Source organism: Nyctibius grandis, chromosome 1 (assembly GCF_013368605.1).
Source record: "Nyctibius grandis isolate bNycGra1 chromosome 1, bNycGra1.pri, whole genome shotgun sequence".
Classification (NCBI taxonomy): Eukaryota; Metazoa; Chordata; class Aves; order Nyctibiiformes; family Nyctibiidae; genus Nyctibius; species Nyctibius grandis.
This window is the reverse complement of record NC_090658.1, coordinates 80,196,554-80,219,559: the sequence shown is the minus strand read 5'-3', so window position 1 is coordinate 80,219,559 and position 23,006 is coordinate 80,196,554. Positions and strand designations below refer to the sequence as shown.

At 41.3% G+C, this 23,006-nt stretch overlaps 1 protein-coding gene across 2 annotated transcripts in view; it reads left to right on the top strand.

Moving 5' to 3' along the window:
- The window catches only part of SOBP (sine oculis binding protein homolog), a 122,822-nt gene that overhangs the window by 4,442 nt on the left and 95,374 nt on the right, over nt 1-23,006 (top strand). For both annotated transcript variants that reach the window (XM_068398150.1, XM_068398140.1), the window contains exons 2-4: nt 5,018-5,156; nt 7,006-7,191; nt 18,961-19,112. In XM_068398150.1, coding sequence (XP_068254251.1) covers nt 5,018-5,156; nt 7,006-7,191; nt 18,961-19,112 — 477 coding nt within the window. The remainder of the gene's footprint in view (nt 1-5,017; nt 5,157-7,005; nt 7,192-18,960; nt 19,113-23,006) is intronic.

Sequence of the window (23,006 nt, the reverse complement as noted above, 5' to 3'; positions counted from 1 at the left end):
AATAAGCAAAGAAAGTAAGGGCTGGTAAAAAAAATAAAAACCCAAGTTCGTACAGTGGCTATAGAAACCTCTTTATTTCCTCGGTGCAGTGAAAGTGAAAAGTGGATTTGTGGGGCTCTGCACCGAGTGGGTTATGCAGGGAAGGAAATGGAATGGAGCCACTGTGCTTCCTCCCAGATCTGAAATAAACATTCAGCAGTAAAACCTAGAAGAAAATTAGTCTGACAGACTCATTCTCCCCTGCGTTTCCTGCCGCCGTGTTTGCCAGGCCTCGTTCGGTGAAGCCAGGCCTTGCCCCCTGTGAATAAGGTTCACAGAGAAGGAAAGGCAAGAGGTCTAAGATGGAAAGAGAAGCGGGGCTTAGCTTCAGAATGTATTAATTAGTGAAGATTTGGGAAAATGATGCATTGCGATGTAAAAAATCAAGCTGTAGGTGTACTGTTACAATGAAATGAATCCTAAAGCGGGAATAAATGTGATTATATTTTTACTGCCTAGCATATAAGTCAGTCTCACAAAGGAGAGAAACCACAGTCTGGCGAGTCAACACACTCTTCTTCATTTTCCCATGAATAGGAAGCAAATTCAAGTCAAAATACCAAGGAGCATAATAGTTAGTTAGTTATCCTGTCTCTTCCAGGAGGGAGGATATTTCTGTATAGTACAAGAATAGAGAAATCATACAGTTAAAACATGCAAATTACACATTGCCCCACAGTGGCGAGAAGTGGTTTGGGACTTAGCAGGGGGCAAAAAAAGAATTGCCGCCTATTAGGGAGGGTGGGCTTTGGCGGTGGTGTGTGACTGGGGCCGCTGGAGCATTTTGGGGCCTGTCTCTTTGGCAGGGATGAGCTGGTGGTGCCGCAGCTGTGGCGAGTTCCCTGGCAGTCAGGCAGCTGTGACGGTGCACAGCTGCACACCGGTGCTGTTGGCTAGAGGGGCGCGGGTGGTTTGGCTCCGGTGGGATGTTAACCGACCGCCGGGCAGCTGGAGAGGTTATTGGTGTTCCTGATAACCTTGGGAGCCTGGCTGCTTGGTGCACAAGCAAGAGGCCGAGTGTGGCATGATGGTGTGAGCACGGGAGGACATGGGGCAGGATTTCTGTGCTTGTCTTCTCAGCTCTGATGTTGGCCCACGCAGTGAGTGGCACCAGGGCTCGGTCTCTTGGTTTCCTTGCAGGGGACTGAGCGTTGCCTCCCCAGCAGGGCGAAGTTAGCTTTGGTGCTGTAATTTCGCAATGAAATCCACGGACCCCTGCAGGACTCCCAATGGGTTCAGTGGGATTTGCTCTGGGCTCAAGGCTCCCAGCTGAGCAGTATGATTGCTGACTTGGGATTTCATTGATCATGGCCGAAGTTTTCCCTGATGCGCCAGTCTTTCACATCATCCCAGCCCTCTGGCAGGGTAGTGGGCAGTGGGGTTGGCAGCCTCCGTCCTGCAGACCTCCACATCCCTCTAGGGAATGGGCCTGAAAGTAGGCATGGACTGGCTTGGTGCCTCTGTTGTCCTGTTCCTGCAAAAGCATGGAACTGCAGCTCCATGCACATCCTCCATTTGGTCAGCTGCACTCATCCTCACATCTTCTTCTCCATGGGCTTTGGCAGGTCCATTGTCTCTCAGTTCAGCTGGTTCCTGTCTAGCCTGCTTCATCACTGCTTCTTCTGCTGTCCTGCTCCAACCTCGGGTCCCACAATCTTGCTTTTCTCAAGCACCATTGTTACAATCATCACCTTTCCTTTCACTAAGCCTTTCAAGCTTGTACACCTTTCAGTGAGGTTCTGCTCTGCCTGTACAGGTTGTGTATTAATTGGCTTGCTTCCTTTCCTTAACTTCATCAAGAACTGGGCTTTTTGGCCTCTTTCTTTTTTTTTCCCCTGCATTCACACAGAGAAAAATTGTCTCGTTTCGTCTCATCATTTGTATTTTGACCATTGCCACCACACTGGTCTTTACAAATCCCATCTTGTTACTGTATTTTGAATCTGTGTACATTGGGCTTACCACTGAAATGGAAGAAGGGAGAACACATGGAAACAACGAAATAATAGTGGTCTGCTTCAGGGCAGCAGTTTCAGCGAGCACGTGACCTGTGTGACCATCTTCTTGACTGACAGGGTGTTAGACATTGCTGCAAATGGGTATTGCAGTCAGGAGTCTGAGGGAAGGTGATGTCATGGTTCTGTGGATGCCCGTCTATGCGAGAGAGTTAGTGTGGAAGGAAGCATTTCTCAGCTTTTGACTATTGGCTTGTTGAGGATGGGATCATCCTCCAAGTTTGCTGTGTACAAAGTGCTGTGTAATGAAGCCCTGACTGTTAGCACTGAGAGAATAATATTATGATTGATCACCATCATTGTAATAGGTAAAATAAATTTTGAAGGAGAATGGCTTAATTGTTTTTTTTTTTTTATCCAAGCATCCTTGTTGAGAAATCATAGTGTTAAAAAGACGCTTACTTTTGTTGTTGCAAATATGTGACCTCATTCTGCTCTCATTGAAGTTAATAGCAAAGACCCCAGTGATTTTTTTTTTAAAGTCAAGTCTCCATTATGAGTAATTTCAAGATCAGATATATTGTTTTGTTGTTATGACTGTTCAATTTTGTGCATCACTCATCATGGATGGTAAAATGAGGCTTGAAAGGTAATTAAAGTTTGTGCCATTACAAACCCAACCATGACTTTGACTAGATTCTGAAGAGACATATACATGTATGAATTTTCAGGAAAAAATAAACATATATACAGCCTTGCTTACATATTCCTTGGTAAGTAATTAGAAATTACTCATTGCCTGAGTTGATCAACAGTGCAAATAAAACACAAAGCATCCACAGGAGGCAAATCTAGAGCTAGTCAATTAATTTGGTTGCATGGGGTTTAAGTCAGGAAGACTCTGTCAATTGGTCTCTACCTTGCTAGATTAGTCTCTAGGGCTACATCTCCATAGTTGAAATTTAGCAAAGCAAGGGAAGCTGGCAGAGCTTGCCTTCAGGCCTCCATGGACCCCGTCAGGTCATTCTGGGTGAGCTGCAGTGGTGAGGTGGAGTCAGTCCAAGTCATATCATTATTGGGTTCCCATGGGTTAGAGACAGGGTTAGTGCATTGGGACTTTCAGTGCTGAGGGAGTTGTTTTCTAAAAAGCTAAAAAACAAACAAAGAACTTTAGAAAAATTTCCTGGGTTTGCTGGTATTTAAAACAGTTACAACACTGCATCATTCAAATGAGAGTTTAAGTATATATTTTAGAAATGAATGTAGGTGTTAGCCACATTACACTGCATTGTACTTGTTGCAAACTGTAGTAGTGAAATAGTTCAGATGTAACAGGCTGTTGTACTTCTAATGCTGACACTAGAGGTAGAGGTGGGACGATGCTATGTTTTCCGGCAATTCGGGGCTGTGCAGGACAGCCACAGAAGCGAGACTTCCAGCAGGAGGTCAAGTGAAAATGAAAGGGCGAAAAAACAGAGGGAAATTGATGCTCTAAGGATCTGCTGTGGGTTTTTGTTTTGGTTTTTCTCTTCCTGAAATGTGTGTTTGTAGCACAATTGCACAGATGATACTCCTGGAAGAGTACAAATTGCTTGTGTTTATTGCTTCTAGCTGCTTTACCTCGCTCCTTGAGTGACAGGAACACCTATGCAATCTGGTGTGATGAATGAGCCCGGAGCAGTGCAGCACTCTGACATTCTGGGGCAGAATGCCTGCTGTAGCTTTGAATTCGGAAGCAATTATCATCTGATTAATTTTATTTATTTATTTAAATGACTGGAGAATTGCTGTGTTCTGTCATTAGACTTGCTCCCACTCAAAAATTAAGCCAGAGCAGTTACTAGACAAAATCTAGCAACCTGCATATTTGACACGTACCATTTGTTTTGAATCGGTATTGTATTAGAGTCCCAGAAGATGGTGCTTATCAAAAGCATTACTTTAGATGTCAAGATCTTACAGGAAAATTAAGTTTGGAATTTGTTTTAAAAGAGTAATAATAGAAAAAAGCAGAGACCAAATCGAAAGGCTTTTTGTGTGGCTTTTTTGTTCCATTTTATAGTTGTCATACTACTTTAAAGTGATCTTTGCCGTCGCAATAATTCATTAGCTAGTTTCCTCCAGTAGTTTCCTAAATCCATAAGCTGTAGAGCTCCGTGGCACTATTTGGTTTCAGAAAGCTTAGTTGTCTGGCTGCAGATTTCTTAACTTGCTCCACTAAATCTCCTGGCCCAGTAATGAGTGTTTTCTACAGAAATATTGTTGCCGCATGACCTAGAGGATGTGTTTTTAATAGAATTTGAGAGTTATGACAGTCTTGTTCCATATTTTGCATTTCCATACAAACATAAAATGTAACCACACGGCTGCTTGGAAATGGGTTTGAAAATAAATATGGCAAAACTGAGAAAGATTTTCTTAAACAAATATAAGAGATGTTTATCTGAAACATTATGGTAAAATGCTTTTATGGTGAAGAGTTTTTAAGTGGTTTGACTATGCGAGGGCTTATAACTGAGGAAAAACGTCTTCGCTGTGATTTTATTTGATTTGGTTCATGGGCACCTCAAGGAACTGTAATTGTGTCAGTGACCTGCTCCAGCTGAAAAGACTTTAGTGCAGTAAGGTTGATTAACTGCTGGTTGAAAAAAATCCTAGTTTTCTGTTATTCTCTTGCTGCAGTCTTAGATATTTTATGACAACACAGACAAGTTTGTGTGACGAATGTATGTTAAAATATTTCTGACATTGAATGCCAGAGCAAAAGTCATAAATAACTCTCCTTTTCATTTTCTTTAAATTACAGATGTGTGAGTCCCTGTCATAATTACATGTTCCAGTCAGAGATTTAAATGCATTACACTTTATGCACTTGACTTATGAAGCGAACATTAGTCTTTGAGGAGGTGGGCCAAACCTGACACTTCCTCGTGTAGCACAGATACAGTTCGATTTATGCAGTCCTCCCTTCCTTCCAAATGGTTATTGATTACATAAATAAGTAGGTAATTTTTCTCTTTCAGAACTTTGCAGAAAACACTATGAATGAGCTCCTTGGCTGGTATGGTTATGATAAGGTTGAATTGAAAGATGGAGAAGATATTGAATTCAGGAACTATTCGGCAGATGGGGAAAGCCGCCAGCACATTTCTGTTCTCAAAGGTAATGAGACTTAATGTTTCTGTGTGCACACAAAGAAGGGTTAATATCTCAACCTGTCTGAATTGGCATGGATTGGAAAGCGTGTTCTGTTGCTTGCTTCGTGGTTGGTTTAAATAAAAATATCGGAGAGTGCCTGCTTGTACGAGGAAGCCAATAGAGTAAGAGGAAAATCACTTAACAAAATTGCTGTTAGTAGGCACTAATGTATCTTCATAAACAATACCTTTTGTGAGTCAGTTGAAAGTCATGTACCTGTGGTACCAATAAACTGCTCACAACTGGAAAAAAGAGCGTTTTCTTAGCAGTGTGGCTTTACAGAACCCTTTTGCTTTCAAAACTGAGGCTTTTGGCATATGGCTTTTTAAAATGCTGAAAGATTTTGAGCTGGTATGTTCACAACATGCGTAGGAACCAGCGTGAACGTTCACAAAAGGCTTCTCTGGGATGTTTGTACCATACTGTCTTCCACAAGTGCTGCTGAAGTTCTCCAGGGGTGGAATTTGTTTGGGACAGTGCTGGATCTTCATGTACTGTAGTATGAGATGATTCAAAATGTGAAGGATGGGATCCAGCCTGTTTGTTCAGCCGCTCAGTTGCTCCCTGCTGACTCCTCAGACACAGCAAATGGGTAGGGACTTGTCATCAGAGTGAAAAGAAGAGTAGGAAATTGCTGCATCTTGACTTATCCAACAAGAGTTTCTCAAAGGTGAGGTAAAAAGAGGAAATTGCAGCAGCTTTTATGCTCTTGGACTGCCACTTTTCCCTGCGTTTGTGGCCAGCAGTGTTTGGGTTTTCTTTCTGATGGCGGGCAGCAGCACTGTATTCAGTGAGTGTTGCAATGAGTACTGATACCAGAGACCAGTTCTGAAGGAGGGATGACTAGAAAAAAGGTGGAAAAATTAGAGGTAAGGTGAAACAACCTAATCGTGTTAAAATTGAATGTTTGCAGCTTGTTAATTCCATAGTGACATTGGTGATCAGTATTTATTTTTCATTGAAAATGCAATGTCATTAAGCCACCTTTGAAGAAACTTGTTCCTGTGTAGTAATGCGATTCATTTATTTACGTTTTAATAAATGGATCTTCTACTGAATGATTTGTGGCTCCTGTCTATGTCTGATGAAATTTGTGACATACTTTTTTTTATAGACACATGATACAAATCATATGTTTTACGTACCAAACAAAGATGTCGAATACCTGCGCCAGGTAGAAATTTTTGGTGCGTGCAGTCTATGGGAGGGAAAAAAGTGTGTTTCTTTTTCTGAGAGATGGGAGGAGAGGGAACAATAAGAATTAAGTCCTGCCCCATAGCTAACCGAAGTGCATTAGAGAAATTCCTACAAATAAGAATCCTGAGGTGATTTGGGATTAAAGAATTAGAATAATAACTGTCATCATTTCATGCACACTTCACTGTAATTTCAATATTTTGTTCCTTTCTTTAAATCCTTTCCATTACTACTACTCACATTATTGGTAGAGAATTAGGAATTCTTTTGTTTTTTGGTTTATGCTTCTTGCATTGGTGAAGTCAGTTCGCTGAGTGTGATTACCATGCAAACAGTCGAAGTAAAGGACAGGAATAGGGTGTCATTGATTAAATCAGCTATATACTAAGGATATGCATGACAAAATAACCCCACCTTTTGGGAAAATAAAAAAGTGTGAGCTTGATTTTAAAAAAATGGAAAGTATCTATTTTTTAAAAGGGAAAATATTTGGGGATTTTCGTGCACCCTTCTTGTATTAGGGTAAGTAATTTAATGAACAGATCGGTGAGAGTATGTAGGGGCATTTAAGAAATATATTTGTCATACTGTACAATGTGTTCTTGGTGTTTTACAGAAAATTCTTTGCCAAAACCAAAATTACCTGAGGACAGTGTTATTTCACCGTACAATATAAACCCGAGCTACCCAGGGCTTGCCACAGGAAATGGACTTTCAGACTCACCAGCAGGGTCGAAGGATCATGGGAATGTACCTATTATTGTCCCATTAATTCCACCACCTTTCATAAAGCCACCAGCAGGTAAATCCTAACGAACATTTTGAAATGGTTACTGTCATTGACATGTGTCCTGAAATTGCTAGATCATGACGTGTTTGTAAGAGGGCTGATTTCAAAATCTTTGAAAACCAGTCACAGGGAACTTTAAAACAGAGTGGGAGAGTAACTTTATTTGTTAATATTCTTGAAAAACTTCTGCAAACGCAATGACAACAGACATGTGCCACTTGTGACACTCTGCGTGCTGGATTGTACTCTCAGCACTTCAACAACATCTGCTTTTAGGAAAAAAAAATTTTGTTTTGGTGAATGAAGCCTTTAAATAAATTAATGGAAGATGACTAAATTAAAAATAGGCTTCACGAAGGAAACAGCGAAAGAGACAAAGCCATTGAATCAATATCATGTATTTATATCAGGTTAACAAGCTCATCCTGGGAAAAATATCTCTTGATTCTCGTTGAAATCCCTGACCATTGTCTCTTGAGGGTTTAATATGATCTTGACTCTACCCAGGAGACTGCACTGAGATGTTTTACATTTTCATTAGATTTTTATCAGGAGTGATTTTATAACATGCCATTCCTCAGAGTTTGCGTGAAGATGATTTATTCCACACTGCATGCTGCTTACCATAATCTGTGAAAGTAACTCTTATGGCTACACCAGGGTGATTAATTGCTATGTTATTGTTTACTGCTGTACACGGTGTGATAATTGGTGAATTCAGATAGCAGCAGGCTCAGTCCTGCTTCCGTGGGTGTTGTTCTGGGTGCTCTTGGGTGACCAAGGCACTAAGGAGTGCAGGATGACATGCAAGACTGACCCAAGAACGGTAGCCCTCTGCACGCACGGGGGCACCTTGGCTAAAGAGGCCCCACTGGGTATGAGGACGCTTCTGCAGAGGCAGAACAGCTTGTGGGATCAGGTTCCAGGTGTTAGATGGTCACCTCTGCCCTTTGTTGCATTGACTAAAGGTAACTGTAAAATACCCATCGGTCCAAGAAAGTGTTCGCCTGTTGACAAATATGCGAGAGACTACAGTTGCCCCTCCCAAATTATTTTTATGCCATCGAGTTTTATCTCTAAAGAAGTATACTAATACGCTATGAATAATTTTCAAATGTTACTCCGTACGCATTCCCTGCCAAAGACTTTTCATCTATTTTATACGATATTTGCTAATTACCAAAGCTATTTGGGCCCATTCCTGCAGCCTTTACACAGCTGAAGATCTCAGGCCATATGGGCTGGATCCTCAGCTGTTGTTGGTTTGGCCCTAAAGCTTTAATCAAGGGCTTGTGCCATCCCAAGCTATTTTCTCCTCCAGTCTGAGTCCTGAATGAATCCAGAATGCTGAATTTGTGGTACACGAACACAGGGCTATGACATGCGTTGTGCAAACTGCCACAGTTGCTGGATTTTTATGACATCAAACAAGCAGGAGGAGATGAAACTATGAAGTAGAAAAACAAATTACTGCAACAGTAGTTAAGTGGACACAGGGGAACCTTGGCCAAGTCAACTGCCATCTGTTCTTTGCCTGTCCACCTACCATGTGTGATCCCGTGTTCAAACGTACCGCTAAGGGTAACGTGCAGAGAAGGCTTTTCGTAAGTGTTTTCCAACTTTAGGTTTTTAATTCATTAGTACGTAATGAATATTGTTCTTTTACTTGCACAGGGGATATGAACGCATAATCCCTGCCTCCTCTGACTTTATCCCATGATCAGTAATGAACACTAGATTACCATGACTTCTGAGCAGATGAGCATATTTATCTCATCTTTGTTTTAGAGAGCAAAGTTTGGGAGGACCAGAGGGGGAGGAGAACCACAACCTTTGTGGGATTTGCAATAAGCATCAGTAGTAATTGTTTTGTTTTATCTTAGGGCGTGGGTACCCTAGTCATGATCACCCCAAAGAGCCTGGCAAGAAACAACTGGTGAATACAAGTAGAAAAGGGAGTACAAAGGAGCTAGGAGAGCCAGCATGTGAGGCAGTGGTCTTGGCACTGCGCTTTGACACCGTTTTGTGGGCACTACATCAAAGCAGAAAACTTCAGAGTGATACAAAGCCAGACAAGTAACTCTGGGGATGTTTTCTTGGGGCCCCTCACAAGCACAGGGGATGACTTTGGAAACAGCACAAAGGTGCTTCTTTGAGTTGAGCAGGGAAATGAAAAAGACTCACATCATTAATTGGTAAAGCTGAAAGTCAACATTTTCAACATGGAGGGGAGACAGCTGTGACTGACCTACCACAAGAAGAGAAGCCGCTTACATTTGATTGAGTCAAAAAAGAAAGGGGACAGAAGGGAGAGGCAGAAAGAGTCCAAGAGAAAGCTTCAATGTTAAAATGCTGGGCAGAGAAGGGGATCTTTGCAGCACATTTTGAATGGACACACATAGGACCAGGTTACGTACAGGCCAGAGAGAAAACCAGGTAGTGATACACTGCAGTGACTGTGATGTGAGATGCTGAGTATCGGGATGAGTCCAGGCTTTATGGATGGATGGGGAAAGCCTTTAGATATTGTACAGGAGAAAAATCTACAAGATTTAAATATAGCTGAAAAGACAGTGCTCACAGACAAAAATGATACCTAAATCATGAACCTGAAGGACAAGAAAGATGATGGTGTAGTCCACCGTTATTGAGCAAATAATATGGAGTGAGTACTCAGGGAGAAATTATTAAGACTTTAATTCTTGCCGTATTGATCTTGAACTGAAGGGTCAACACCAGTAAAGAAGCGTCAGAGAGACAGGCTGAGGTGTTCATTTGGATGGGAGAGCAGTGATCTGGAGAGGATAAGAAGATCCAAGAAACAGTCATAATGAATTATTAGTTGAATAATTTTTGCAGATAAGATTCTATACAGATAAGAGGGAGAAGAGAAAGAGCAGAGCATGGGGGATACTCACAGAAGCCTGAAGGTAGGAATAGGAAGGATCCTCTGTAAGGTACACTCATGTAGCTACTGCAGAGGCAGAAAAAGCACTGGGGGAAGACAGAGTCAGGAAGCCAAGGGAAACAGGATTTCCAGGGATGCAGATATGATTCTTCATGTCAGAAACAGCTACCAGCTTGAGAAGGAGGAGGAAGGAGTATTGATCCTGAACTATGTCTAGGAAGCAGTCATTGAAGATTTCAGCAGATTAGGTCTTCCTTGAGCGTGCTGGAAAACTTTGAACAGTGTCCTATCTGCATTGGTACTTTGAATGAACAGGATGAAACCTTGAGCAGTTAAAAAAGTTACCTTTTTCTCTCACACTTATTTTATAGTAAAGTGTTTTTTTTTCTTTGGAAAACCAAATAATTTTGAGCAGTCTGACTAAGATTTTATCTCCAAGCTGTTCAGCGCTCTGTTTTAGTCAAATGAAATATTACGTAAAAAATTGCTTATAAAATCCTGGAAAACATTAGACTGCTGCCTGGACAAATATAAACAGCTCCGATAAAGGCACTCTCTCCTTGCTGTACCCCAAAATTACACCTGGAAAAGGCTGACTTAAACGCATGAGGCCTATGTGGTACACTGACCGTCTACAGACTCAGGTTATGGGACATCAGTGGAGGATACTAAATCCAGTCATGGGAACCCTTCATGAGAAGGATGCCAGTTACCCAGATCTGGATACTGTTTGCCAGAGCCACTCCACTGACCTGCACCACCAGACAGATAGACCACACTCAGGCAGTGCCCAAATCAAAAGGGGCTTTCTCAGACAACATCAGCCGTCCACCCTGCATCTGGAAGCAAATAAGAAGTCAGTGCAGTCTCCAGAGAGTTGGTGTAATAGTTTCCTTGTGGCTGATAACCGTCCTTCTTGCCCAGCAGGCTGGTAGCTACGTTTAGTGCCAGCAGCAGATTCTGAGGGATCTTCAGGGTTAGTCTTGAGTGCAACATATTGTGACAAACTGATACTAAGATTGGTTCTGCTTGGTGTTAGAAGATTCTTATTTTCTACAAAACTATGTAAAGAAAGTCTATTTTTCAATTAAAAAATTACATAGAAATAGCAAGGAACAAAAAGGCAATAGCCAGGAATGATCTAGAAATAGAAATCCCACCGCAGTTGTGCGGGGTATATGGCCATAGTATGCAGCATGCAAACATCCTGTTATTCTGCAGCCCTTAGTGACAGAGTAAGTCTTAGAGGGCGCTTAGGGTGACTCTGCCCTTTCACTCAGTTAAGTTTGGATGGCTGTTGTTACGTGGGATGAAGAAAGGCTAAAATCAAGACTAGTCAAAGAATGCAAAAAATTCCTTCAGTGCAAGTGAGAACATGCTGCCTCCTTCCCCTGGCACCTGCTGGAGGCTACAGTGTCTCAGTTTCCCCATTTCTTTAAGAGTGCTCTTTGGTTTGCTTTCTGTTGTGATCCCCATGGCAGTGTCTCGGTAGGGGAGGTACCACTGCTGTTTGGTCTAGCCTTTGGGTGTGGGTGTTGGCAAAACCCTTCCCTTTCTTGCCTCCTTCTGTGTACAAGTGATGCACAGAGTCCATCGGCTGTTCTAAGTGCCCCAAACAAGAACTGTCTCCCAGCTGTGCTGCACTGCGAGGGGAGGTCACTGTCAAGGGACACAGTGGGAGGGGAGGCAGAGAGGATGATACCGTGCATTTGACTGAGCTTTCTACAGGGAAAAAAAAAAAGTACAAGGGAAAAATAATGCTCCCTCCTAGGGTTTTCACAAGATAATGAGCACATTTGGGAAAGGAAAGGGGATTTAAATCCTCCAACCTGCAGATAAGTGCCTCTACATAACATTTGGTTTGGTGGTTTCCAAATGATAATGATTGGGGTTGTACCAAAAGTTGTCAGGAACTAGTGAAAATGAAGGAGGGTTGAAAATGAAATGGGCTGGAGGAGCTGTATCTGATGAGGCAAAATGTCTTTAAGGAGGAGCCAGAAGCATTTCCAGTACCTTGTAAGATAGGCCTGTGACCTAAGTTGGCAAGGAAACGTCATATTCAAATACTAAAATGAGTAATTAGGTATTTTATAGAAAGGAACAAGTGATTTTCTGTGTTACAGCTTAACATAACTTTAGAATTAAAGTTTATGGGATTTTTTTGTAAATATAAGTGCACATGAGTAACTTGGTGCGTCAGCAGGGCTGATGCACTGCAACATGTGGGATTAAGCAGAGTCACTGCCCTGTGAACACTCTGGAACTGCCCGCTGTAAGCTCTCTTAGTATTTAAATTGTATTGGAGGAATCTGGAAGCAGAAAAGATGTTTTAAATGGTGGTTAGCAGGGCAATAAAAATTATTTCCAAGATCATCTGTCTAAATTCACGAAGGAATTGGTTCTACAACTGCATTAGTAAGAAGTCTGATTTCAGGCGGAACCCAGTGGCAGTTTTCCTTAAATAAAGACCATATTATCAGATCTAATTAAGCATATGTACTGAGGAGACTTTCATTTTACTGCGCTCTGGATCCTGCTTCAATATTTCCCAAATCTTATTCCAGCTGCTAAACAGCATTACAGTTTCTCTAACTGCAGGTTTAGCTCTCTAATAAAAGACCACCACAACAAATCCTATAGTCCCTACTCTTCAAATTTTCTTTTGTTTTCAGTTTGAAACATAATCTAATTTACACTGTTCGTAGGGTTAGTAGCGCCTGTGTTTTAAGATGCCAACAGTTGCCAGAATGCCTGCCCCATCTAGCCTGCTGTTGATGTCTTTTGCTCTCTGTGGAGGGCCACGTGTTTCCCTTGTGCTAAAAAGAAAATCACAAAGTTCACATATGTGCTTTAATAGCATATATTAAAAATACACAGGGAGTTCCCCCCTATTAGCTGAAATGGGTGCTTTTTTGTTTGCATGTTTCAAGCCTGCCTAAATGCCAGCCTTTATTTGTGTAGTGCATTCAGTCCTTACGGAACTATGCGTGAGAATGTGCCTCAACTCATGCACACAAAATGTAGGCAAGCCGTGGTTCCCCAAAATGATTTTTTAAAAGGAGCTGGGACACTCTGGTTTATTGGCAGAGTAGTGAACTTCAAGAGACTGGTCCTTAAAAGGAAGCGCATTGTAGAGCCCCTGAGGTATTTCCATAGCGATGGTTGCAGCAAGCTTTGTATTGTCAGCCCTATTTTTTAATCTTCCTCTCGTAGTTACTTTTTCCAAGGTACTTTTTGTACCTTAAGCTTGTCACACACCCCATCTGTTTAGAGGATCAGTGCTTAAGTGCTATCACAAAGGGGTCTGCAGCAATGTCTCCAGAGTTTTGTTTGTTCATTTTTTAGTTTGTGATTAATCAGATAAAGCATCTCAGATGTAACAAAAATGACTGAAACAATTCTTCTACCTTGCTTGGGATCACCAACCTCAGGAACTGCTTTGGGGTGAGAAATTCAAACACATGCTACTCGGTTTTCTTGGGGCAAGCTGGGGTTTCAGGAGCAGCCAGTGGGTAACTCAGAATTAACCATTCTGAAATCTTGGCAGGTCCCAGTGGAAACAGTGAGCCCTTATTGTTAATGCTGCAGATGCTAGAGTCAAGTTAAGATCTAATTTCTTTAAAAAGGAAGTTCTGCAGCTTTTCATTAGAAAGTAGTAGTGAAAGCAGCTAAAATATTTAAAGATGTATGCCAGTGGATTGAGCACAGTTTCCAGCATGGGGTAAAAGGGCTATTCTAGCTTCCCCAAAAAACCCTGGGATCCAAACTGCCTGTGTAAGGGGGTGGAACACAGCAAAGAGAAAAGAAAAGAGAACAGAAGAAAGCAGGAAGAAAGCAGCAGTGAGGAGACATGGCTGCTGATTGATAGCTGTGGTGGAAGGAAACTCACATGCCAGGAAGAGACGGGCGGTGGAGAGACACCGAGGAGGGATGGGGTGCCAGAATATTTTCTGTATCCGATCACAGCTACAAGCACAGCCAAGGTGCAGGTTTCACACAGGCTCACTCGGTCCAGTGGACATACCCTTTGAGATCTCAGTCCCAAACCCTGTGCCCTTGTGGTCTTCCTTCTGCACAACAGGACTTCTTCAGTGCTGCAGCTGGGCGCCTTCAGGAGTGATGTTTTCTTCTTGCCAGAAAAGTTGAGTGTCTCCTGCTGAATTTCTTGCAAGGAAATGTGGAAAGTAAGGTTTTGTAGTACTTGTCCAGAGATCATCATCATCTGCAGGATTAGAGCTGTAGCTGCATTTAGTTTCACCCAAATTCTTGAAAATAGAATTAAAGTTGAAAATGCGTATTAGTTAGTTCAAAACAGTATCAGTAAAATATTGCAGCCTAAAAGTTAGTAAACTGATCAGGATTTAACTCCAGAATTGTAGGGATTTTAGGATCTTCCTGCTAAACACTGTAGGCCATGCTGGTTTGCTTAGATAAAGGGACAGAGCTGTACATGGTGGATTTACTCTGTTGTACTCGTTGCCTTCTTTCTCTTCCCCCCTCCTCTCCAAATTATGGTTCCATATAAGATCAATTAGTCTAAACTGCTGCTCATTGGGTTTAAGGGGAACAATTTTCTGCAGCTTCTTCACACTGGTTTGAAAGGAAAAAAAATACCAAACATTCTGCTTAATTAAGACCTAAAGAGGCGGTGCAAACTTTTGATGATTAATTGAAGCATGCTTTAGACTGATGCATATTTAGTTATTATAATATGATAATTTTATCTTGTTATACAAACTGCTCCCTTTGGGAACATGATTTAACACTGCAAACACTCTGTGTTTATTGCATTGTTCATTATGAAAAATACACAGGCTAAAAACCACAAGGAGATGTATCTGAACAGTATCTGTGCGGTGGGTGCAGGGAGTACTTCTTCCACCTGTAATGACACAACCCAGGGGCAGAAAAACACAGTATTGGAACTCCCACAATAGCTCTTCCTATGAAGAGTTGAGAACTCAGAGAAGCAGAGGCTGGAAATTCAAATCTTGTACTGTGTGTGGAAGGAATATGTCTTTCTATTGTCATTTCTATATGTCTGGTGTAATTACGGAAGACAGCGGTATGGATGTTGTGCTGAAAACTCTCCCGTTACCATGCAGTTGTCTCTGTGCCAACTCCTCTTTGTCTCACCTGTATGTACCAACGCTACCTGTCGCAAGCGTGACAGATCCAAGAACATGCTAAGCACATTGAAAGTGCAGGTCATAAAGTCGCAAGCCCAGATGGAGAAAAAAAATACAGTTGTTAAAAAATATTTTCTTTCACTTCAATATGACCAGGACTTGCAAATGTCATTTTCCTACTTTACAAACATGTGTCAGCCTAGCTGTGTGAGTCCTGAAAGTGATGGGGAATGATCTTCATGAGAAGAGCTGCTCCAGCGAGAGCTCACATGATGGACATAGGGATGCTGTCAGGATGCTCTCATGTTACTCAAGCGGATACGCTAAGCTAGACTGCCAGCAAAAGTTTGTCTGTGAGCAAAGGAGAACATTGCCAATGAAGTATACTGATGTAATTATTGTGGAGAAGCTTTCTTAGTGCAGACCTAATCAGAAAAAGATTAGAATAAAGATTCAGGACAGATAAACAGTCTCAAACTACTGGATTTGAAATTCCCCGCTTCCTTGCTTTCTTGTTGCAGTAGGTTCTTCTTGCTCAGTGCTCTGGGGACAAGGATTTCATACATTTTCCTGAAAGGAGGACAAGAGTCTGGTAAAGTGATTTTTAAAGAATTTGGCCTTACGAAACAAAGGCCTGTGAAGAAGTGAGAGGAATCTTATCTTGAATGGGAGATTTGAATTACTGGTCTTGGATTATACCAGTATGTGTTTAGCAAAAGATAGTGATTAAATTACCAGCCTTTGGCTTTCCTTATTTCACACAATCTTAATTTTTTTTTTTTAATGTTATTGCTTCCCACTGCTGTGGATTGTAATGGCAGAAATAGATGAAATATTACTTTTCCATTAATGTTGCAGTCCTCTATTTCAGTCACTAAGCTTAAAACACTGTAATGAAACATCCCTATTGGTTATTTTCACAACTTCTGCGCAGATCTCTACTGCAACCAGTGTCAAGAAGGAAAGCACATGATCAGGTTTGGACCTTTATCATTGTCCCCAGCTGTCATCCACACCCATAAGCCATAGGGCATGGCTCTGGTCCTTTTCTCTGCTGTTCTTGGCTTCACTTGAAGCTAAAAGAAAGGGATTGGTTTTAGAGCAAGTCTTCCTCCCACTGGGTTGCACAGGGCTCTTGTGGATGGTCCGTAGGGAATTAGTCACATGATAGTGGATGTTTTCTTTTTTTCACCTGATGAATTGCATTACAAAAAGTTAGAGTCACATCAAAAATTTACTTGGGCAAACCTACACCTGAGGTAGTGAGGGTGACTTAAAAGTGACACATTAGTGTACTGTTCCAGGAACCATGTGCTCTGAAGTACTCTTGTTTCCTGGCTGCTTTATGTGGCTGTACTCAGCTAATCCTTTTGTAGCCATGTTCCCAAGTCTTTTAAATGGAAGAGGCATCTAGTTTTATTATTACTGTTACTATTAAAAGGACTGTATTGTATATGACCATTTTTGATGACTGGAGGAGAAGGGAGTAGAAGAGAGAAATAATTCAAGATCTCTGTATTTAGGCAGACTCTTTCTCTCCCTTTGTCCTTTCCTTCTTTCAAAATGATGAACATTTTGATTAATATTGATGATGCCTTCTGGATATCAGCTGTCTCTTCCTGGAGGTGTAGACAGCAGCCAGAAGTAGTTTGTGGACTATTCTCTGCTGTTTTATTGACTATCAGATCCATGGACCACAAGTGAAGCAGTGCTACTTCAAAGGATTCCCCCTGAGGTCATGGTGAAGTTCTGCTGGTCAGGGCATGGGAAGACAACAACTTGACAGAGTAGGTGCCTCTCCTTCTCCTTTCCTCTTCTTGCCAGGTACTTAGAGGAAGTCTTTGGCAGAAGGAGGTATATTGAGCCTTACTGTCCTGCATAACCTCCTGCAGAGACGTGTGTAATGCGGCTTTTCCATGTAAACACTTGTTGCTGCTGCTGGGATGCTGTGTAATTGAAAATGGACAATTGTATGGTCTTTCTCATCACCCATGAGAGATGGTTCATGGGTGTCAGTGAACAGGGTGTTGGATGGTAGCTGCGGTGCTTCCCCTATGAAGTCATGCATGGAAGCCCCTGAGAATCGCAGTGGTGGAGCTCGCTGCTTCTCCTTAAAAACTGTGCCCCAGACAAGCCAACCTGCTTCAAAAAGAGGTACTCCAACACCTACTTTGCCAGTGAACTCTCTTTCAGCTCTGTATTTTTTTTTTTTCATTTATGACAGTTACTCTCACCAGAAATGAAGGCTATTATGAAGGTATCAGTGGTGGATCTTCTATTTTCCAGAGATAAAATACTTCTTCTCATTAGGAGAGTATATGTTGCTGTTATCTGAAACAAGAGATTGCCATCTTGTTTCCTTTGGTTCACAGGGTCTTCTGTTGTTCTCATACATTCAAAGGGTCAAGTTCAGTCTATAAGGAATTGGTTTATTATGGTGCAAAAGTAGCTCTGTCAGGACACTTCTGTAAAAGCTTAGTTAACATCCTGGCCAAGAGTGGTCCAGAGAGAAAGCTGTGACAGCACCCTGCGCTGTGTGTCTGGCTGAGATTACAACCAGCTCAAGCGCAGACTTCTTGACCCTGTAGATGGCTAGTGATAATTTTGGCTAAATTGTTTTGATTTCCCTTGATGTTCAGTATGTGAAAGCATTTATAGTATTGGCAAATCCCGCTCTAAAGGGTAAGCGATAAAATACATTAAACACAAATCTGTGTTATAACTTAGCTTTAAATATAGGTTTAAAGTTAGACAGTCTGATTAAAACTAAAAGGTCATTATTTTACATTGTATAATTCTATTTGTAGCTATAAATCATAACACAATTTGTGGAAGGAAAAAAGTTATTAAACTGGCAATATTTATTCCGTTAAGGTGAATAAAATGCAGCACGTAGTTCTGAGTTATGACAGACGGGGAAAGGAGCCAAATCACTCTGCTAAAAATTAGTTTGCCAATAATTTTACAGAACGATGACAGCGTAGCTTCGAAAACAAATCCTTTATAGGGAAATGGGATGGCTGCATGACAGACTCTCTGAGCTATGAATTCTCCACAGCTCATGGACCAGGAACTGCTTTAACAAGTAGTCTTCAGGGATTTTTTTTTTTTTTTTCCAGAAGTTAGACAATGGCTGCTGTCTGTAACTGAAAGGTCGCGCTGTATCATGGACTGGACGTAAGAACTGAAGAATTCCGAGTTTTAAGTCAGAAAGGTTCCTGCTAACTTACTGTCTTGATCTGTTTAGGAGGCTTAATTTTTCGCTGCCCCCATCTGTGAAGTTGGAGTGGGAACGATGACCACACAAGGATATCGCTAGCACTTTAGCCCTGGTTTTTATTGTACATGGCAGAAGGCATACATGCCACATTCGTAACACATGTTAGAGAAGAGCTTGAAAGAGACTCAGGACCTCTGTCTGAAAAATTTGACTGATGAGCATAAAGACTGGAAAGTTACCTGGCAGAGATTTCCAGAGCTTTTCAGCAATGCACCATTTTTTAAGCTAATAATCTTTTCCAGCCATCTTAGAAGCTTTGCCAGCCTACCGAGCCTGGCTGGCACAGGTCACCAGCTGCCTGAGGACGAATCTGGTGATCACAGGCGTGCACAGTTCTGCTCTCAGACAGTGAGGGTGTAGAAATAAGATGAGCCGGTGCTGGTTGTATCTAAGACTAAGTGTGCAGATGTCTGAGGAAGGTGTTTGCATCTCGTGTAAACATTGTTCTTATATTTTTGTTGTAGAAGATGATGTGTCAAATGTACAAATAATGTGTGCCTGGTGCCAGAAAGTTGGAATCAAGCGCTATTCCCTGAGTATGGGAAGTGAAGTGAAATGCTTCTGCAGCGAGAAGTGCTTTGCGGCTTGCCGAAGAGCATATTTCAAGAGAAACAAGGTAAGAGAAATAAGGAAAGACATAACCTACATAGACATAGCTTTAATCAGGCCCAGCTTGGGTCTCATTTAACATCTAATAGAAGCTCTTTTCTTTTGTTTTCTCTGTTTCACCTAGTCCCTCTGCTTTCCATCTGTATTGTCTGTTGGACTGTCAGCCCTTTACTAACCCTGTTTCTTTCAGTTTCCTTCAGCTCGATGCTTGGGTTTTGTGAGAGTCAGGGAATTTAAATACTAATAAGCAGTAACATAAGAGTCCCAATTTGGCCTTAGAGTCTCGGGATACTTGCTGCATATACACAACCAAGAGGAGAAATTATGAAAGTAGAGTAGAAGAGGGTTGCTTGTGACAGTGTCACTAAGTCACATGGCATTGGGATCATGGCTAGTGGGTAAATGCTTTTAGGGCCTAAGTCTGGGTCCCATCATGATAGCGGACATCTTCCCACTGCTGCTAGCAAGCTCTAGTTTCATTCTTTTAAAGTGTATCATTACTAATAAATTATCATTGCTGCAAAATTCAGAGACTATACAGGTTTTGAGTTGGGGTAAGCAATGTTAGAACATCTAGAGTAGTGTGAAAACCCCTCCTACTCAATTTAAATTTAACTATGTCTAAAATTAGAACGCAATCCTAATATTGAATGTCTACAAAAATTGCTGTAATCACTGAAGTACAGTGCCTGAAAATGCCCCCTAGGTTACTTCAGCAGCTGTTTCTGCAGCAGAATGTGCAATATGTCATTTAAAGAAAAATAATGAAGGAACGCTCCAGCATTTTTAGTTGTTGAAAAAATAACTGTGTCCTTTTGGTGCTTAATAGTGTGAGTCTTTGGGTAGCCTTTATTGTCTTAGAAATATTTATTATTCATAAAACCCTTTACATTTTGGTTTTCTAAATGGTGCCATTTTCCCTCATACTACAGAACATTCTGTCAAGTTCAAACTGAATTCAGGTCTCTAAATCTGGTCTTTTACATTTGTGGTAATAACTAATAAGTACATATGAATCCTAGATTCAGGATGTGTTGTTATAGCAAATTACCCTCCTTTATAAATTTGTGTCACATCATCCTACCAAAAAAAAAAAAAAGGAAAAAAATGCCTGAAGAATTAGGTTGCAAAAATCAGTAGAGTGGAATTTTAGTGGCAGTCTTGGAGAATCAAGCTCATAATGTCTACTGGAGCAGACAGGCAAGTTAAAGTCATGTGGGTCTTCTGCAAGAAGTGGTGTTTACATCCTTTTTGTCTAGAAAAGTGTAGAGGTGGGAAATACATGCTGCTTAGATGCTTCTCATTTGAAAGCAAGTTCTCATGGATGTATGTGTATGTGCACACACGCATGTTTATGCATATGCAGTTCAGTGTGCCTTACAGTGTGTAAGACACTCTGGGGTGACAGGATCCAGATCACCGTCAGCTGATGCTCCCATGACTTTCAGTCACAAATGTACGTGGGTAAGATAATTCATAGTAATGGAGGCATTGTCAGTGATCCTAGTTCGGTGGTCCTGTGTGTCCAGCAGTAATGAGTACCAGATAATTTGGGAAACCTTGGGGAGGCAGATGAAAGAAGAACTAGTTCATGGTGGATTCTCCTTCATCCACAGCTTAGATCCTCAAACAGGAGGTTTAGATCCCTTACTAAATGAAAATAAATACATGTTAACGTAATGCATAGGTGTACTTCAACCTTCTACTAACCCATGAGTAGTAGCATTCTGTAATAGTTTATGGCCATGAATTCAATCAGTCAGGCAATATATCAAAAGATTCCCTTTTACTTGACTTACAATTTATTACCCGTGTGCTTTGTTGGAAGCCTCCTTGTCCTTGTATTATGAGAAAGGATGAATTAGAGCATCTCATTCCCTCTGGTTCCCTTTCCTACATCTCTGTTAACTTCTTCTGGAAGCTAAAAGCTGCTGAATATTTCCATCCAGAAAGCTCTCCGTATTCATTATTTTGTGTATATCTAAATAACAATAGATGTTCCTAATCTTTTCATATACCATCATATCCCAGTGAAATGTCCTATTCTTCACTAAAGAGGTTGCAAATTGACAAAATGTCATATGGGAGGACTTGGCAAAACATGACAAGATAACATATAATTGATAATGTGTTGATTGCTACATTGGCTCCGCTTCAAAGCTAAGCCAGTGAGTCAAATTTTCTTCCTCTTTGCACCTGGGGAATCTGGAATTGCACAGGATCTGACCCAGCAGGGGAAATCTGGAGCTGCCCCTTGTGTGTGTATTTATGGCATTAGATGATCCAAGGACAGAATATTTAGGAAATGCTGCCATTAAATTAAGACACATACAGTAGAATTCAGCAGACCCTCATGCTTCTTATTTTGCACTTCACCTGTTAGTAATAGAGTGGAGTCTTAAGGAACAAGATCAAAGGAAAAGGCTGCAATAGTTTCAGATTTAACCACTGACCTTTAATGTGTTACTACTAGTCCAACCGTGTACCTGTCTTCTCCATGAGTTTAATGCTTATTTATGTATTTGAGAAGTTATGCCACTCTACACTTTCTCGTTTTTCAAACAGAGAAGGAAAACAGTCACGTTTCACCTGCCTTATGTATGTTTTAAATGGCGGATCTCCGCAACAATATAGTGTTGTATTACGTTAAATATGTACAGCTGCTGCATTTCTGGGAGCTGATAGGACTTTGTGGTCACTTCATTTAAGGCTTGAATTTCCTAATGGATCGTGTTAAGCAGTCTGCCCTCCCTTCCCTAGGTAAGAAGTGCTGTAATAAGCACTTGCTTAAAATGATAGGACTGTTGAAACAGTAAAGAATAAGTCATCGCTAATGTCTCAAAATGGCACTAAGTAATGTTGCAAATTATCCATCCCTGAATGCCAGTTGCTGTGTTCAGAATTAGGATTTTTGTCGTCATCCTAATAACAAAATCCTCTCCCATACACAGGGCAAATGCACGCTGAAGCGATGTATGCCCACAGATTCCCAGCTGAGAGGAGGTTTGGCACGAGACCACCTTGAAGTGCCGCCAGAGAGCAATGAAAGTGCTCCAAAAAGCTTCAGGTTAGGTGGGCACTGACTGTTCCCAACCTCTAACTCCTTCCCAGCCCTCTCCCACAGTAGCTTTAGCAAGACCTTGCTGGCCTCGGGAGCGTTGAACCCTGGCAGTTTGGTCGGAGGTGCACATCAGTCCTTCCTGCCATTTGTCCCAGGGGAGTTGTGTCCATTTGTGCTCCAGAAGCTGTGCCCCTACACCCTCCGCATCTGGACGTAGCCAGGGTCGTCAAGGACCTTCACAATTGGGATGGGGAAGTTTTAAGGAAAAAGACTTGAGCAATTTTAAGTTGCTTTTCTCATAGGAATGCAAATTTTGCCCCAGGTATCCTGCAGTCATGACCATTTAAAATTATCTATGTTAGCAACCATGCCTTGCAAGGATAGAAATATATATATTTTGAAAATACAATGCGTCTCCCCACAGAGCATAATTTTATCTAAATTACTGGAAATAAATGAAGGGAAAATGGGGGGTTTTACCCCTTTAGGCAAAGAGTGAAGTGTTTATATAGACTATATCTGATTTAGAAAAAAACCTAAAAATACCACCACCACCCCCAAACAAAAATAAGCTGTATCTGCATTCCTGATCCTGTTTGGTCTAGTTTGCGTAGTCAAATACACATAATGAACTAGTGTATAATGATAACCTGTTGTGCATAATAATACCAATTAAAAGGAAGTGTTGCAGGAAAAGGGAGCATTTTGTATTAACGTTTGTAACTGAAGATTTAAGATTTGGAGCTGTTCTGATGCTCCATCCTTTGGAGATTTAATTTTATAGGCCAACTAATATAAAGTTAAGTACCAAAGAGGCACATAAGGGCAAAAAGCACTAGA